At 43.5% G+C, this 18,019-nt stretch overlaps 1 protein-coding gene across 2 annotated transcripts; it reads left to right on the top strand.

The window, feature by feature from the left end:
- The first annotated feature begins 11,115 nt into the window (after positions 1-11,115).
- Positions 11,116-17,898, top strand: LOC128850267 (ATP synthase subunit alpha, mitochondrial-like). 2 transcript variants are annotated; one of them, XM_054053278.1, is made up of 12 exons: positions 11,116-11,175; positions 12,027-12,105; positions 13,194-13,363; positions 13,855-14,028; positions 14,106-14,272; positions 14,415-14,563; positions 15,339-15,490; positions 15,620-15,844; positions 15,923-16,030; positions 16,565-16,709; positions 16,921-17,071; positions 17,817-17,898. In XM_054053278.1, exons 1-12 carry the CDS (start codon positions 11,116-11,118, stop codon positions 17,896-17,898), a joined length of 1,662 nt encoding a protein of 553 aa, XP_053909253.1. The 2 variants fall into 2 exon arrangements, with proteins under 2 accessions (XP_053909253.1, XP_053909254.1); XM_054053279.1 differs by having other exon boundaries at positions 13,855-13,962.
- The last annotated feature ends 121 nt before the right edge of the window (positions 17,899-18,019 follow it).

Below are 18,019 nucleotides of genomic sequence, written 5' to 3' on the forward strand. Positions count from 1 at the left end.
TACCATTGGTCAGCTCAGTTTGGGCATTCCACATCATCATCCAAATCAAACTCATTCCACAAGGTGGAAAAGAGACCTGACCCAAACCCTAAGTCGAGGCTGTGAGGATAACATTTAATTACGGAATTTTTGGGAAAGATTTTTTGCATTTCTTTTGGTATCAAGAGTTGCAGCCGCAAAAGTGCATAAAAACTTAGAACAATTATTTTGTTGGGTAGTGAAACAAGCCAACATGACAAGTCAAATTTTGTCTGAACTGGCTAACGACATGTCTACCATGCAGCATACTGTTTTACAGAACAGAGCAGTAATAGATTTTTTTTTCTTTTTTTGTTATTGGCACATGGTCATGGCTGTGGCGATTTTGACCTAGGTTTTTTTTTCTTTTTTGGTTTGGATGGATTATCCAACTGGTTAGGATTGACTGGTTGGCTTAGGAGTGTATAAAAAACGGGATTAATGTTGTTGATAGTTATAGTTGTAGGAATAGTTCTTTTCAGTTGTGTAAGGTCATGTGTAAGAAAAATGCTATCGCGAATAACAAATGAAGCCTGGCTTGTTCAAAAACAAAAAGGGGGAATTGTGGAAGAATGGCTCAGTGAAGTAGGGCATGATTTAATAGCAGTGAACAATCCAGGGTTTGCTGTCTGTGGCTAGGCCTGACCTTGAGATAAGATAAAAGGAAGCAGAATACAAGAATGTGGAATTCAACGCTGGAAAGTCCCGAAGAGTCGTGAGGCCGACGAGAACTTTGTATCTGCCCCTTTTGCGTGCTTGAGAGCATCTAACCAATTATGTAACAGCACAAGGCGCGTGAACAGTATGACATAACCAATTATGGTTTGTTTTGTTAGCGCATGCATTATTAGGATAAGTATATAAGGAGTGTTAAGTGTGTGAATAAATGAGAACGCTCATACTCATATTGAGACTCCATCGTTACTCCGGGTCTGCCTCCCACTCCGACACACCTATCTTTGTAATTGCTAAAAAGTCCGGGAAGTGGCGCCTTCTGCACGATCTTCGCAAGGTAAACGATCAGATGTGGCCTATGAGAGCCTTGCAACCAGGTATGCCATTGCCAACGATGTTGCCAAAGGATTGGCACTTATTGGTAATCGACTTGAAAGACTGTTTCTTTACTATCCCGCTGCAACCAGAAGACACTGTTCGCTTTGCCTTCACCTTGCCGTCGATAAACAAAGCCGAACCAGCGGAAAGATTTGAATGGGTTGTACTCCCTCAAGGGATGAAGAATTCTCCTACCATGTGTCAACTCTTTGTTTCTCGAGCTTTTAAACCTATTCGTAAACAGCTCCCTGATACCCTCATCTATCATTATATGGATGACATCTTGCTTTGTCAGAAGGAACCTATCACAGATATGCTTATTAAATGCTTGGAATCCCAGCTTAATTCTAAGGGCCACATCATAGCACCCGAAAAAGTCCAACGTCAGGCACCCTGGAAGTATCTAGGTTGGACCATCGCCAGTGCAACTGTTAGGCCACAGAAATTGATACTGACACCTAGTGTCAAGACATTGAACGACGCTCAGAAACTGGTTGGAGACTTACAGTGGATCCGCAATATTGCAGGAATAACAAATGAACAACTTGCACTCTTTATGCCCCTCCTCCGTGGGACAGACCCAGGCCAACCCGTCGAGTGGCTTCCGGTGCACCAAGCTGCGTTGGAATTTCTGAGTAACAAGATCCTGGAATCCTTTGCCAATTGAATGCTACATGATGTCCCTATAGGACTGTTTATTTGCAATTCACAACACTCTTTTGCCATTCTATTGCAATGGCCCGCCTGGCAAAAAGAAGGGGGAAGAGTCCCCTGCCCAAAGGGAGACAAATGATACCAGGTGACCGAAAAAATCCTCAAAAGACTCGAATTCTTTAACCTTGCTTGAATGGCTTTTTCCGCCTTATACAGCCCCTAAGAGTGTATGGCAAAGGACTGAGGTTGTCAGTCACCTCATTGAAAAGGGTAGGCAGCGTTGTAAGGAGATATGTGGTCAGGAACTAGCGTGGATAAGTTTGCCCATAAGAACAGCAGACTTTGAGTGGATATTAAGGAACTCAGAATTCATGCAGACAGCATTGATTGGATTCCAGGGTAAAGTAACAAGCATGGTGCCCGCAGATCAGCACATACAGCTTATCGGACGATATCAATGGTTGGAAAAACCAAAAATAGTACAGCAACCAGTTAAAGGGCAGACTGTCCTTACAGACGCCGGAAAGAAAAGCAGGATGGCAGTATGTGTGTGGAAAACGAATGGACAATGGAACGACCACAGAATACATGGGAATACGACAGATTCTCTCCAAACGCTTGAATTGGCAGCCATAGGCTGGGCCTTGTCCACTTGGCTGCATGTTCCTCTGAATATAGTTTCAGATTCCCAATATGCTGTGGGAGTAGTACAGAGAATAGAAGATGCCATTCTCAAGCTACCAGCGAATCAGAGACTTGGTGAACTGTTTTTACAAATCCAAAAGGCAATAGCACTCCGAACATGACCGTGCTGTGTAATACATATAAGGAGTCACTGCACTACTGTGGGTCTGGGGGAAGGCAACGCTGTTGCTGACTCATTAGTCAGTATCGCTACCTCAGCCCCGGTCGGCTCCTTTGCCAAGGCAAGAGAGAGCCAGGAGATGTTTCACCAATCTGCCAAAGCGTTAAAAAGACAGTTTGACCTCACTTGGGCAGATGCTCAGGGGATTGTAAGATCCTGTTCTCAATGCAGTGCACATGGAACAGGTCTGGGCTTAGGTGTTAATCCGAAAGGGCTGAGTGCCTGTGAGGTCTGGCAAATGGATGTAACCCATGTACCAGAATTTGGGCGGTTAAGATATGTACATGTTAGCATAGACACTTATTCAAAAATGATTTGGGCTACAGCGCAAACTGGGGAAAAGACACTTCATGTGATCCGACACCTTGCAGTCTGTTTCACCGTAATGGGAGTCCCACATTGTATTAAGACAGACAACACCCCTGCATATGTTGGAACATGGGTGCAGAAATTCCTACAATTATGGGGAGTAAAGCATATCACGGGAATCCCACACCTTTCAACAGGGCAAGCTGTCGTTGAGGATTATCTAAATCCTCTAGACATTATCTAAATGTCCTCTAAAGGATTATCTAGCTAAACAAAGATGCCTGGAGACAGGGATGTGCAGACTAGATTGAGCAAGGTGCTGTTCACCCTTAATTACTTGAGTTTGTCTGCAGGGTTAGAACAGTCTCCTGTTGTCATACACAATAGTAATACAAAAATGCAACCTATCTCTGAAGTTCGAATCAGGTATAAGAATCCTACCACAGGTTTATGGGAAGGACCCAGCCCGCTTTTATTTACTGGGCGAGGATATAGTTGTGTTTCCACAGATCGCGGACCTGTATGGGTGCCCAGTAAATGGACGCGGCCTGCTCCAATCAGCCAACACTGCGAGAGGTCAGTCAGCGACAATGGCAAACAATTAAACAGTTGAAGAAAGAACTTGCAGAAGATAACCAAGTTCCAAATGTTAAGATCAATATCCAACGAGTGGTTTCCAGCATCGTTGTAGACAAGGAGCAGGGGAGAGGGGGTTGGGAATTAAACCCTACCATCTTTGATAATCGTAACCGCAAATGTGAGCTTTGTAGAAAACCACTATCCTTAACTATATTTCCGAAGAATAGTGATTTTGTGTGTTCGGTACCATGTGTGGTTTAAATACTCATACCATCGTGCTACTCTTTTTGACAGGTCATAAACAATATTGTACGAGCATATTAAGCACTCAAAAAGGTGGTTCCGTGTGTGTGTGTGTGTGTGTGTTTAAAGCACTTTAAACATTTGTAAGATTTGGGTTTTGGTTGTAGGAGTTTGAGCCTCTGTTTGTTTTGATTAATCTTAAAAATGCAATAAACTAAAAAAAAATGACCTTTCAATCTCACTAAGCCGGCAAACAGGTAGATTTACCTGGGACCTTTGAAGTGAAAGGCTGCAAAGGATAGAATTTTAAAATTAAAAAAAAAAAAAAAAAAAGGACAGGAATTTGACAACGCCTGGACCATTACCATAAATGTCAAAGAGGTTGTCGCTTTACAACTTAACCCAGCATGCAGCGGAGATGTGTGACAACAGTAAATGCTCCTGCTTGGATCTTCTCCACAGCCTCCTCAATAATAAGGGATTCCGCAATAGACTTTCTCTTACTAGCACATTGCCATGGCTGTGGAGAGTTTGAAGGAATGTGTTGTTTTCCTTGCCCGAGGAAATTCTTTGTTTGGCTTTGTCCCCATTGCAAAAACTACTTTCTAGCTCTTCCTTTCTGTAACTTCCACACAAACCGTTTCAGACAACCTGACTCCACTGACTGTCAAGGATCACTCACAAAATTGACAACAACAATTCAAAACTTGACTCATTTCTGACCCCCTGTCCACGCAAACCTTTTTGCTTTTACACTTTCATTTATTCTTTCTTACACACAAAACACTTTACTCACATTCTGGGAGAGGGTTAACTCACACACAACAATGAAACTGTATTCCAGGAAGGGGGAGCGCAGGCACTGTCCCCTTCTGAGACTACTGAACAAGATGCAGCCAGCTTTCTGCTAGGGCCTGCATTCTAATCCCCTGTTATCAGTAAACTTCTCCCCCCTCTGTCTGCTTTTGCTCATCAAGATCACCAGATCAAGGAGAGCCTACTGATGAAGCCTCCATCCTCCAGCTACAGGAGCTCTCATCCTGCTGGGGGACTTCAACCACCCTGACATCTGCTGGAAAAGTAGCACAGCAATCTGTAGGCAATCCAGGGGACTCCTAGAGTGCACTGAAGATAACTTCTTAACCCAGGTAATAGACACCCCCACCTGAGGGGATGCAATACTGGACCTGATGGTCACCAATGCAAGTGAGCTCATCAGTGACATCAAAACTGGAAGTAGCCTGGGCTGCAGTGATAACACATTGGTGGAGTTCACAGACTTGAGGGATATGGGACAGGTGAGGAGTATAGTCAGGACTGTAAATTTTAGGAAAGCAAACTTCCAGCTCTTCCAGGAGTTAGTCAGTAGGACCCCCTGGGACGGGATATGGTCCTCGGGGATGAGGGAGCAGAACAGAGCTGGCAATATTTAAGGATACTTTCCATGAAGTGCAAGAGCACTCAGTCGCCAGCTGTAGAGAACTGGGCACAGAAGGGAGGAGACCAACATTGCCGAGTTGAGACCTGCTGGTCAAACTGAAGAGCAAGAGGGAACTGCACAGGCACTGCAAGCAGGGACAGGGAATCTGGGAAGTGTATAGGGACGCTGCCCAGATGTGTAGGGACGGAGTCAGGAAGGCCAAGGGTCAGCTGGAGCTGAACTTGGAAAGGGATGCAAAGACTAACAAGAAGGGCTTCTACAGGCACATCAACTAGAAAAGGGAGATTAAAGGAACTGCACACCCCTCCTACACCATCACCCCCCCCCAGCGATGAACGAAAATGGTGACCTCATATCCACAGATGAGAAAGTTGGGGTACTCAACAACTTTTTTTCATAGAATCATACAATCCCTAGCTTGGAAAAGACCTTTGCAATAATCAAAGCCAACTGTATCTGTCCACTACTAAACTGTATCCCCAAGCACTTCATCTACCCATCTTTTAAATACCTCCAGGGATGGTGACTCAACCACCTCCCTGGGCAATCTCTGCCAGTGTTTGATAACCCTTTCTGTGAAGAAATTTTTCCTAATGTCCAACCTGAATCTCCCCTGGCGCAACTTTGAGAGTTTGAAGGAATGTGTTGTTTTAATCTTAGCGTTCACTCTGAGAACATTTATAGAAAACTCCGAGAGCTGAAGGATAACTTGAAGAAGATTACGATTGGTCAGGACCCGCTTACAGCATGGTTGTGAAAATTGGGAATTACAGGATGGCTATCCTCTTTGATGAAGTCGTTAATAATGTCGGTTTTACCGTTGATTTTAATGTTGCTCTTTGGTTGTACTTGTTTGCATGTTTAAGAAGAATAGCAACTCGTCTAGTTAGTCAGGCTTGGGTTGTGCAAAAAGAAAAAGGGGGAATTGTAGGAAATATTTTGGAACAAACTGGACATGCTGTAATCCTAGAAGCCTGCTTGCACAACCCTGCCTATGATGATCAGTAGAAAGGAATGTGCTAAAGTATCAATGTTTAGACACAAAGGGCTATAGTCAGTTCTTAGATACAAAGCCTTAGTATAAGGCTTCAAGGTTGTGACGTTTTCTGGGAGCTTTGCTATCTCATGAGAATGAGGAGGCTGGCTTGATAAAGTCAGAACCAGGCATGGGAACCGGGTGCGTAGTTCAACAGTGTGACTTTACGATTAGAATATGTTGTAACTATTCTGATTCCATGGAAACATGCACTCTGATTATCTGTATAAATAGAACCTCAGATGTTACAATAAATGAGCAATGCTTCATACCTCCGGGAGGACTCGTTCATTGACTCTGGGGCTCCCTTCCCTCAACACTCATGAGATTCACACAGGCCCACTTCTCCAGCTTATCCAGCACCACTCATCCCAGTCTGTCCAGGTCCCTCTGGATAACATGTCATCCTTCCGGTGTGGCAACTATACCACTCAGCTTGGTGTCATCTGCAAACTTGCTGAGGTTGCACTCAATCTCGCTGTCAATATCATTGATGAAGACATTAAACAGCACTGGTCTCAGTTGATCCATCTGGACTTTGAGCCACTGAGCTCTTTGAATACAACCATCCAACCAGTTTCTTATCCACCGTACCATCCACCCATCAAATCCATATCTCTCCAATTTAGAGAGAAGGATGTTGTGGGGGACCATGTTAAAAGCTTTACAGAAGTCTAGATAGATCACATCCATTGGTTTACCCGTGTCCACTGCTGCAGTTACCCCATCATAGAAAGCCACTAAGTTGGTCATACAGGATTTGCTCCTGGTGAAGCCATGCTGGCTGCCATTAATCACCTCCCTGTCCCCATGTGCTTTAGCAAAGCTTCTAGGAAGATCTGTTCCATGATCCTCCCAGGCATAAAGGTGAGGCTGACAGGTCGGTAGTTCTCAGAGTCGTCTTTTCTACCCTTTTAAAAAATGGGCACAACGTTACCCTTCTTCCAATCACATGGGACTTTTCCTGATTGCCGTGACTTCTCAAATATAATGGAGAGTGGCTTGACAACCATATCAGCCAGTTCCCTCAGGACTCTGGGATGCATTTCTTCAGGTCCCATAGACTTATATATGTTCAGGTTCCTCAGGAGGTCATAAACCTGATTCTCCTCTACTGTAGGAGGGAGTTTACCCCCCTGGTCACCATCTTGCTGTCCCATGACCCAGGAGGGGTGAGGAGAGCAGTTATCAGTGAAGACCGAGGCAAAAAATTTGTTGAGTACTCCAACCTTCTCCTCGTCTGTTGATACGAGGTCACCATTTCCAATCATCAATGGGGGTATGTTCTCTCTGACCTTCCTCTTTTGACTGACATACCTGTAAAAGCCTTTCTTGTTAGTCTTTACTTCCCTTGCCAAGTTCAGCTTCATCTGCGCCTTGATCTTCCTGACTTCATCCCTACACAACCGGGCAGTGTCTCTATATATGTCCCAGGTTACCTGTCCCTGCTTGCACTGCCTATGCAGTTCTCTCTTCCTTTTTAGTTTAACCACCAGGTCTCGACTCAGCCATGTTGGTCTCTTCCCTTTCCTGCCTGATTTTCTACATACGGGGACTGAGCACTCTAGTGCTTTACGGAAAGCATCCTTAAATATTTGCCATCTCTGTTCCGTTCCCTTGTCCCCGAGGACCATGTCGCAGGGGGTCCTACCAAGTAACTCCTTGAAGAGCTGGAAGTCTGCTTTCCTGAAATTTAGGGTCCTGACTATACTCCTCACCTGCCCCATCTCTCTCTGGACCTTGAACTCCACCAGTGCATGATCACTGCAGCCCAGGCTGCCTCCGATCCTAATGTCATTAATGAGTTTGCTTGTATTAGTGACCATCAGGTCCAGTATTGCATCTCCTCAGGTGGGGGTCTCTATCAGCTGGACTACGAAATTATCTTCAATGCACTCCAGGAGTCTCCTGGATTGCTTACAGCTTGCCGTGATACTTTTCCAGTATATGTCGGGGTGGTTGAAGTTCCCAAGTAGGATGAGAGCTTGCGAGCGTGAAACCTCCTGTAGCTGGAGGAAGAAGACTTCATCGGTTGGCTCTCCTTGATCAGGTGGCCTGTAGTAGACACCAACCACAAGGTTCCCGTTGGTTCTTCCATCTTTAATTTTGACCCACAAGCTTTCAACCTGTTCATGGCTACTCTTCAACGACAGCTCTTCACATTCTATCCCTTTCCTGAGATAGAGGGCAACGCCTCCCCACCCCTCCTTCCCAGCCCTTCTGAACACCCTATAGCTGTCGATAGCCACACTCCAGTCATGGGATTCATCCCACCACGTTTCTGTGATGGCAAATAATAAGGACTAGTGCAATGATAAGAGAGAGAAGAACTCATTAAGACCAGGATAAGAGGAAGAACCAGCTAGGACCAGATGCAACCATGAAGACGTGTCCAAGCTGTCTAAGGGTATGTGCAAGAAGAAGAATTGAGAAGTTTACTGTGAAGAAGACTGCTAGCCTTCCTCCAGAAGCCCTCTGCCCAAGACCACCAGAGGGCAAAGAGCACGTGCCAAAGGAAGGGAACTTATGTAACGAAATTTCGGGAAATGATTATAATAGACACACCTGTCACAGTCCACTCATAAGCAGACGCGTGATGGTTCTTTTCAGCTATGATCTCAGAGTGCAAAAAGAAAGCAAAGCAATAATTCAACAAGGCAAGGGAGTTAAATTTCAATCCAAACAGGAACTTTATTAATTGTGCCCATAAAGGGGCTTGCAATAGAAAGAGAGAGAGAATAAGGAAAAGGATGGGGAGAAAAGGGAAGAAGAAAGGGGTTTATAGCTACCACCACGGGTCCACAGACGTCCGGCGTCTCTGAGGGTCCCAGTCTAGAAGTGTTCCTCTGCCTCTGTCTTTGATCAATATGATCTCACGGTGGGGAAGATCTTGAAAATTCAGCTGCTCCAGAGTTGTCTTTTCTGCTAGTCAATACACCTGGTTCCTCCTTGCGACCCGCCTTTGCTCCACCTCAGTCCTGTGGAGATATGCCAATCTCCACCTAGTAGGCCACACATGCCAAGAGAGGAGTGTCTGAGGCGTGGTCGGCTTTGGAGGCAGGTCTCCTCCCCTTGCGCATGTGCTCCTCCTGGCAGCGGTGGTCGACTTGGGGTCCCCGATGAAGGCTAGCAGTCATCATCACCTTGAACTTTGGATGAACTTGTCCCTGCGCATGCTCTGTTGGGGTATGGGTCTGTGGTAAGTCCCATCATTAATTTTCCTGTCTTGCTTCATGGATCTTTCACAATAGTAGGTAGGTATGGGTAGCAGGGAGACTTGGAGACGGGTACAAAGCATTCGTTCTGTACCAGCTTTGGCAGGTACAAAGCATACCAGCTTTGGCCATTATCATAAGGCCTGCATCTGTGGTTTCTGAGGCTTAGCACCTGATGGGAAATGTTGAGACAGAAATTGATCCTTTGAACCATCCTTACAACACCTGTTCCAGGAAATTTAATGAATATGCATGCTTTAGTGTAATAAATAGGTGACCGTTTTGTTTCTGGGTGTGCAAGCTAGGTAGGGCTATCCCCCTTGAACCTGATGTGTCAAAATAAACATACCTCCTTTATAATTTTGCCAAGGTAATAGAAAAGGGGGAAATTGAAGAGGGGCATTATAACATGTTTAGCTACGCTTTGTTTGTTTAAGTTTTAAAGTAGCTATTTCACTTGCATTATAACAATGCTTTGATTGTTTAAATTTTAAGGTAGCTATTTCGCTTACAGAAGCGTATTTTGTTCTTGATAATGAACATCTGTTGCCTGTGCCTGGCCAATTAAGCCTAATAATAAGAACTAGTGCAATGATAAGAGAAAGAAGATCTCGTTAAGACCAGGATAAGAGGAAGAAGAACTAGCTAGGACCAGATGCAACCTTGAAGAGGTATCCAAGCTGTCTATCCATGCACAAGAAGGAGAGTTGAGAAGTTCACCGTGAAGAAGACTGTGAGCCTTCCTCCAGAAACCCCCAGCCCAAGACCACCAGAGGGCAGAGAGAATGTGCCAAATTTTGGGAAATGATTATAATAGACACACCTGTTCCAGGAAATTTAATGAATATGCATGCTTTAGTGTAATAAATAAGTGACTATTTTGTTTCTGGGTGTGCAAGCTATCCCTCTTGCACCTGATGCATCAAAATAAACATACCTGCTTTATAACTCTTTCTGAGTTATAGAGTTCTTCCTGCATGTCACTTCATCAAAAGGTTTTAAATCATATTTTTAAGGGTAGAAAAATGAAAGGTGAGTAGCTTTCATTACTACTCTATTAAAAAGTACACCATAAAAATGCATTTTTTTTGAGTCAAACTATTTAAATAGTTATCAAGGAACCATCTTTCTTTAGCAATATAGAAAAAGCACAAGTACACTAGACTTACATACGTTATTCAAATCAATTTGGTTTTTTTCTGGGCAGTTTTACAGAACTTGAAGTGATTACTGAAATCATCAGCATGAGGAATATTATTGAAGCATCGTGTTTAACACAACACCTGCCAAAAGGGGGGTGGGGGGCAGATTTTTCCCTCAACCACCTCAGTTTCCAGCAACCAAGGGCAAGGCCCCACACGCTCAGCTTGCAATGCTGCAATCCTGTCACCGTCACTTGTGATGGCACCCGCAGGAGGAGCTTGTTAGTATGTTTCTAAAATCCTCAATTCATTTGAGCATTTTTTTGTAATTGTTTTATATATTTTTTTTATGTATGTACACACACACGTTCCCTCATAGCTCAGAGGTGAAGAAGCTGGGGAAGTACTTCCGGGCCGCCCCCTGCCCCGCGGTCGTGGCTCCATCACCAAAAGGGGCGGAGCGCGCCATCGCCATTTTGTAGAGAGGGCGCGCGGTCAGCAGTTGCCTCCCATTTACTTCAGTTTTTTTCTAGGGGAAGTTTTCGTCCGCTGTTGCCGCTATGTTCTCTGCCCGTTTGGCTGCTGCTCTCGCTCCCTCCCTGTTGCGGCAGGTTGGACTGGTGAGTATGCTTTTTCTTCCCGGGTGGGAAACGTGGGCGCCGGCGCCATCTTGAGGGTCGCGGTCTCCCGCTCCCGGGAGTCTGTGGTGGGCTGGGGGGACGGTTCACGCGGGGATTTGAGCCGCGAGGTTTGGCCAGGTGGCGTTTCTTCCCCCCCCCCCCACACACACACACACACACACTTCATGTGGTTTTGGGGAGAGGGAGGGTGCGGAGATCTGTCGGGACTTGTTCGCGGTCTATGCCCCTTGTGAAGGTGACCAGAGGAGAGGCCTCCTAAGGCTGTCGGAGAAACGGCGTTAACCTTGTCGTGGGACCGCGCAGCGAACTTTGCTTCGGCTATAGGATTGCAATAATTAAGCAATGCATTCATGAACACAAATTTATTTTATTTTTTTTATCCTTTGTATTCTGGTCACGCTTTGGAAATTCTGTACTTAAATTTTCCTTAGAAGGGCCAACCCTTAGAGGACATAGTCTTCTGTATTATGCAGAACTGTAAGGGATGCACTGATTTGTTTATACTCTAAGCGTTTGATGTTCAGCATAAAGGTGCCAGATGTGAGGAGGTGTTGCTTTGGGAACTGCTGCAGTGCTGTGATGGTGACATCAGTACAGTGCAGAAAAACGCGAGTAATTTAGAGCAATCTCCTTTACTGTCTATCTTTGCTTAGGAGTGCTGTACTTGGTTCTGTAACTACAACTTGTGAATGGAGTGTTGTGGAGCTCAACTCAAAACTGAGACGCATCAGATGTTTAAGCTCATGATAAAAAGTTTCAGTGTGTAATCTCTTAACGTTTTTTAATTATTGAAGAAATCTCGATATTACTGAAACAATTCCTTATTTTAGATTTCCAGAAACACCCTGGGTGCAGCACTTGTTGCTACAAGGAACGTCCATGCCTCTGAAACATGCTTTCAAAAAACTGGTGAGTGAGAGGTCCTCATCTAAGAGTGTGGTTTAAGAACTTGCTCTATCAGACAAAAAGGAATATGAGTATGAAGCATGAGGGGTGTGTCAGTTGACAAAACACTTGAGGACATTTATGTACTGACCATATTTAACAGTGTACTATCTGTTATACAGTTATATTTAGGAAACTTCACTTTAATTAGTATAAATTGTGCCCAAAGCAAAGGTGTGGTTGCGTGTCAGTTGGTTTATGTGGCTTACCTGCTTCACAAGGATTCAGTTCGCTTTTCAACTCCTGCAGAATTATTTGAAAAAATACCTCAAATTCCAGTTTCTTGTCTTGTTTGTAACAGTGTTGAAGGAACAGATGACTTTGACAGGCTTGTCTGGGTTTGACCTTGTGTCCTTGAGTGTAACTTTTTTGCTGCCAACATCTTGGCATTTAGAAAATACAGCAGCACTGCATAACTGTATTTTTGGTAGTGGTTCTTGTACAGTTTCTGAAGTGGTGTAGGGTGATTAAAGGTGTTATTAAGAAATAACAATTTCACAGTGCTATTAAATTGTTTCATTGATGAGGAAATGGAGTTCTTAGAGGTACACAGCCAAACAAATTTGAGGGAGAATACGTTTTTATAGCTTATATCAAATAAATTACTCCTTAAATGTATTGAGTTCCCTTAACTATATTTGGATCCTAGATTATAAATCAGTTGACAAGGGTGTTTTGATGCCTCCAATCTAAGTAAATGCTCTGCAAGCAGAGCTAGCGTTCTTTTTGAGCTAAGGCTAATTATTTAGTCTAATTGCTTTCTAGGGGGGAGAGATTGCTAATAGTGTAGGACACAATGAAGGAAATTAATAACAAAACATCCATCAGTGTTTTGATTGAAGCTGGCTTGTAATTAGTTGAAGCTACTTTTATTGGCTGTGAATACGGAAGCTGTTACTTATCTTATGAGCCCTATTTAAGGAAGAGTGTTGCTTGATAGGCCTTGTAGCATACCTGAGAAAGGGTACCTTGGCTTGTGAATTCAAGACAAGCTAACTGAATTCATACTATGCCTTAATGTGCTAAATCCAGTTTAACATGTCTCTTTCCAGGTACTGCCGAGGTATCCTCTATTCTTGAGGAACGTATTTTAGGAGCTGACACCTCTGCTGAACTTGAGGAGACTGGCCGTGTCCTCTCAATTGGTGATGGTATTGCCCGTGTGTATGGCTTAAGAAATGTACAAGCAGAAGAAATGGTTGAATTCTCTTCTGGACTGAAGGTAAGCTTTCACTAAAGCAGTTTGTTTAGCCTGGAAATATAAAGATGACTTTTAAGGAGAATATGAGACTATGCTTGGAGGTACCCACATGGACCTTTTATGGACTTTGTTGCAACTTCAATGTATAGTAACTAGTTGAAGTAATACTACAAAAAGCAAGTATTCTTTGAATTTGTAATGCTTTACTTTCAGTATCTGGTTCTTGGCCAATATTTGAGCTTTATTTGTCTTCATCTAGGAAGTATAAGAACTAATCTGCCATTGGATTTTGTTTTCTTTGGTTTCAGACTGGCTTAGGTAGATTCTCTAACCAGTATGGAAGAACATACATGCATTGTACCTAAAAGCAGAACATTGACAGTTGTTATGAGTAAGATAGAGGTAGATTATGTTGGATATTCTACACTGTAGAATAATATCAGTATTAAACAGTCAAAATGTTTTTTTTTAATGTTGGTATGGGTTTTCTCAGGATGTGATCTTTGTCCTAGGGTATGTCCTTGAATTTGGAACCCGACAATGTTGGTGTTGTCGTGTTTGGTAATGACAGACTGATCAAGGAAGGGGATGTTGTGAAAAGGACTGGTGCCATTGTGGATGTTCCAGTTGGGGAAGAGCTGCTGGGCCGTGTTGTAGATGCCCTTGGCAATCCAATTGATGGGAAGGTAAGTGTAGCTAGGTGTTAACTACCTCCGCTTGTATCTGTGATACAGACTGCAACAGATTTTTTTTCTCTCTTAAGGGTCCTATTACATCTAAGATGCGTAGAAGAGTTGGCTTAAAGGCCCCTGGGATCATTCCCAGAATCTCTGTTCGTGAACCTATGCAGACTGGTATTAAGGCTGTGGACAGCTTGGTGCCAATTGGTCGTGGCCAGCGTGAACTGATTATTGGTGACAGGCAGACTGGGTAAGTTAAATGCCCAAGCTAAAAATGTTTCCTTAAACAGAGACTTGAATACAGCATGTGCTGATGTACAAAGCTGAATACAGAACTGTGTAGAGGTTGGGAGAATCGTAGGCAGCTTAACTTACCAACCTCTGTTATACAGGAAAACTTCGATTGCAATTGACACAATAATCAACCAGAAGCGATTTAATGATGGAACAGATGAGAAAAAAAAGCTGTACTGCATCTATGTTGCAATTGGTCAGAAGAGATCTACTGTTGCTCAGCTGGTGAAGAGACTCACTGATGCAGGTACAGATTTTTGAAGATGTCTGAGCCTGGCATCTAGTGGTGTCCTGTTCTTATAATGCTAAATTACTACTATAACCTCTCCTAGCTGCGAGTATGGACAGAGTGAACTACTTTTGTGGACAAGAAATTTTTCTAGGTATCTGAGGGGAATAAAACCCCTCCTTTTTACTACATCACATTAGAGGACTAGTATGAGGCCCCAAAACTGCTGATTTGCTTCTGAAAAAGCCTCTGCTTCCCTGGCAGGGGCTCCGCTTAAACTATAGCATCTTTTCAGAAACTGTGATCTCATTGACCAAGGCTGCATATATAACAGAGCTTTCAAGAGATCAGGCACCTTACTTCTTGCCTGTTGGTCAAGCAGTCACACCTAGCAGAACACCCTCTGCCCCCTACTTTTTAATGACAGTAATTTGTTTGTGACTATCAAGAAAAGGGTAGTATTGCTTTGCAGTAGCCAGGAAACCATGGACATCAAGGCTGAGTTACTTGTAGAACCAAAATGTGTCTTAGTGAAGTTTAAACTTCATTTTAAGTGGGAAAGAAGTGTGCAAGTGTTAGACAGTAGTTGCCATGAACTTGCTCTTGAAACTTCTTCAGTTAGTTGAGCTAACAGATGTATTATTCTAGTATGGGAGTCTTTTCTGTAACAATGTAGCAATGCTGACTGGGCTTGCTTCAGCACCTAGTAGTACTTCACATGTGTGTTGTATTTGCTGAGTATGGGCATGATGAGGTAATATACTCAGAGTGGTGTATCTCCAATTATTTCCAGATGCCATGAAGTACACTATTGTAGTGTCTGCCACAGCATCTGATGCAGCACCTCTTCAGTATCTGGCTCCCTATTCAGGCTGCTCCATGGGGGAATACTTCAGAGACAATGGAAAACATGCATTAATCATCTATGATGATTTATCCAAACAGGTCAGGAAACGTGGTTTATAGGCCTCATAGTCTAGCATTGGTGTTTATAGCTGTAAACCACCTCAGGTTTAAAAATCCAAAATTTTAAATTAGCTACTGAAGTTTGAAAGCTTTCTTTATACCATGCAGGCTGTTGCCTATCGTCAGATGTCTCTGCTGCTGCGTCGTCCACCTGGTCGTGAAGCCTACCCAGGTGATGTGTTCTACCTGCACTCTCGCCTGCTAGAGAGAGCAGCCAAAATGAATGATTCCTTTGGAGGTGGCTCTCTGACTGCCTTGCCTGTCATTGAAACTCAGGCTGGTGATGTGTCTGCTTACATTCCAACCAATGTCATCTCCATCACTGATGGACAGGTAGGATGACTTACTGGCAGGCCTCTGAGGAGGCTCCCAGGTTTCTGCCCAAGATAAAATAAAAGTTTTCTCCTACAGATTTTCTTGGAAACAGAGTTGTTCTACAAAGGTATCCGTCCAGCCATCAATGTTGGTCTGTCTGTGTCCCGTGTAGGTTCTGCTGCTCAGACCAGGGCTATGAAGCAGGTAAGCATGAAACTGCTGCTCCCCCTCTTACTAGAGATGAGTAGCTTGTGGGCTTTCCAACCCATTTCACTCGGAGGGAATGAAGCTTTGGATTCCTTAGAGTTACAAAATTATAAAAGAACAAACTTTAACGATCTCTTCAATATTTCCATTGCTGGATGGGAGGGGGAGGGAAAATAGTATCTGCATGAAGATGTAGGGCTGTTACACTTCAGTATGCTGACTGGGGTGCCAATCTAACTAGAAGTAGAGAATGCTCTCTTGACCCCCATGCTTTTAGTTCAGTTATGGAATGAGAGAGTTCTAATATCAACTGTCACCATTTTAGGGAGGAATAGAATGCTTCAGTTAAAAGGCCAAGCAGATGGTGGGATTTTCAGAAATGCATATTATGTGCCAGAATCTTGAGATTCACTTGGCTGGTATGCAAGGTAATGCTGACTTTTGACAGCTGTCAGATGAAGATAACCTGCAAACTACAAGACATGTTTAAAAGGTGGTCAAACTCAGTCTGACCTGTATTTTGTGTTGTAGGTGGCAGGTACTATGAAGCTGGAATTGGCTCAGTATCGTGAAGTAGCTGCTTTTGCTCAGTTTGGGTCTGATCTGGATGCTGCCACACAACAGCTGCTGAACCGTGGTGTACGTTTGACAGAGCTTCTCAAACAAGGACAGTATGGTGAGTGTTTTGGATATGAGTCAGCATTTCCCATTAGTCTCTTGTGCTAATGAGGTTGGTCTTTGTGGCAGCAAAAGTGTTCTACGGACACGGTAAATGCAATTTATTTGAACCATGTTGTATATGTGCAGTTGATCTTCCAAGAATGTCTCTGTGTAGTACTGATGCATCTTGAGAGTTGCCAACGGCATGGATACTTTGTTTTCTGCAGTTCCCATGGCTATTGAGGAACAGGTTGCAGTCATCTATGCTGGTGTAAGAGGTCACTTGGACAAACTGGAACCCAGCAAAATCACTAAATTTGAGAGTGCTTTCCTAGCTCATGTACTGAGCCAGCACCAGGCCCTTCTCTCCACTATCAGGTATGATGATTCATCTTGCTTCATCCCAAGGGTGTTGACCTGATGGCTGGAGTGTAGATAATGGTCACTGAATTATTAATTTAGTGTATCCTAGGATATTAGGCCTTCAGCTGCCTGTACCAGAACTGGAGGTTAAATCAGCCTTCCTACTGTCTTTGCGCTGCTGTCTAGAGCTCATCTTCTTGTATCCAGTTTTTCCTTAGGAAATCTAGCTGATGCTCAAAATGAACCTACTTTGAATATCTTTCCTAATCTAGTATTGAAATCACTTGATCTTCTCAGTTCCTGCATTTACGATAGCTTTAAGATGTTAGAGTACTGTGGGTTAAGTGCTACACACTGCCTTCCCTGCTGCTAAGTGGACTGTTGGGGATTGAGTATTTCCATAGTCCTGGCCTGTGAACTGGTTCTAGCTTTTGTCATGGGTAAGTCATGACATGGGTTTTGTCATGGGTAAGCCTTCCATTGCTGAGGCATAGCTCTATAGAATATAGTCTTGTTTTGAACTATGTACAGCTGTTTTGTTGACAAACCTTAGTTCTTAAAGAGGACTAACGTTTTGAGGAAAAAGGATGTTATGTTAGTTTTAGTGGTGTAGCTTCATGTATCAAACTGGAATGTGTTAACTCATCTGCTAATTTTATTAGAAATCGGAAGGTTCATTTTGAAGTTTTTCTTTGCCTTAGTTGAGGATTGACTGCACATCTATTCCTGCATCAGAAGTTTAACTAAACTTTTTCAACAGGACCGAAGGGAAGATCTCTGACCAGACAGAAGCAAAGTTGAAGGAAATAGTCACAAGTTTCCTGGCCACTTTCGAGGCATAAACTCTTAACTGTTTAAACAGACCAGGCTGTTGTGATCCTGTGCTCCAGCTCAATCAACCTTAAAAGTATGTGTGACTTGAATGTACAGATCTCAATGGGAATAAAAGTTTCCATGTAAAAA

The sequence above is a fragment of the Cuculus canorus genome, chromosome W, assembly GCF_017976375.1.
Source record: "Cuculus canorus isolate bCucCan1 chromosome W, bCucCan1.pri, whole genome shotgun sequence".
NCBI classification, from domain to species: domain Eukaryota; kingdom Metazoa; phylum Chordata; class Aves; order Cuculiformes; family Cuculidae; genus Cuculus; species Cuculus canorus.

What these genes read in the sequence shown, in the direction of transcription:
- LOC128850267 (XM_054053278.1), top strand. Translation starts at nt 11,116, where the DNA reads ATGTTCTCTGCCCGTTTGGCTGCTGCTCTCGCTCCCTCCCTGTTGCGG. An exon ending in GCAATCCAATTGATGGGAAG is followed by an intron (nt 14,029 to 14,105) that starts GTAAGTGTAGCT and finishes TTCTCTCTTAAG; the next exon opens with GGTCCTATTACATCTAAGAT. An exon ending in ATTGGTGACAGGCAGACTGG is followed by an intron (nt 14,273 to 14,414) that starts GTAAGTTAAATG and finishes TCTGTTATACAG; the next exon opens with GAAAACTTCGATTGCAATTG.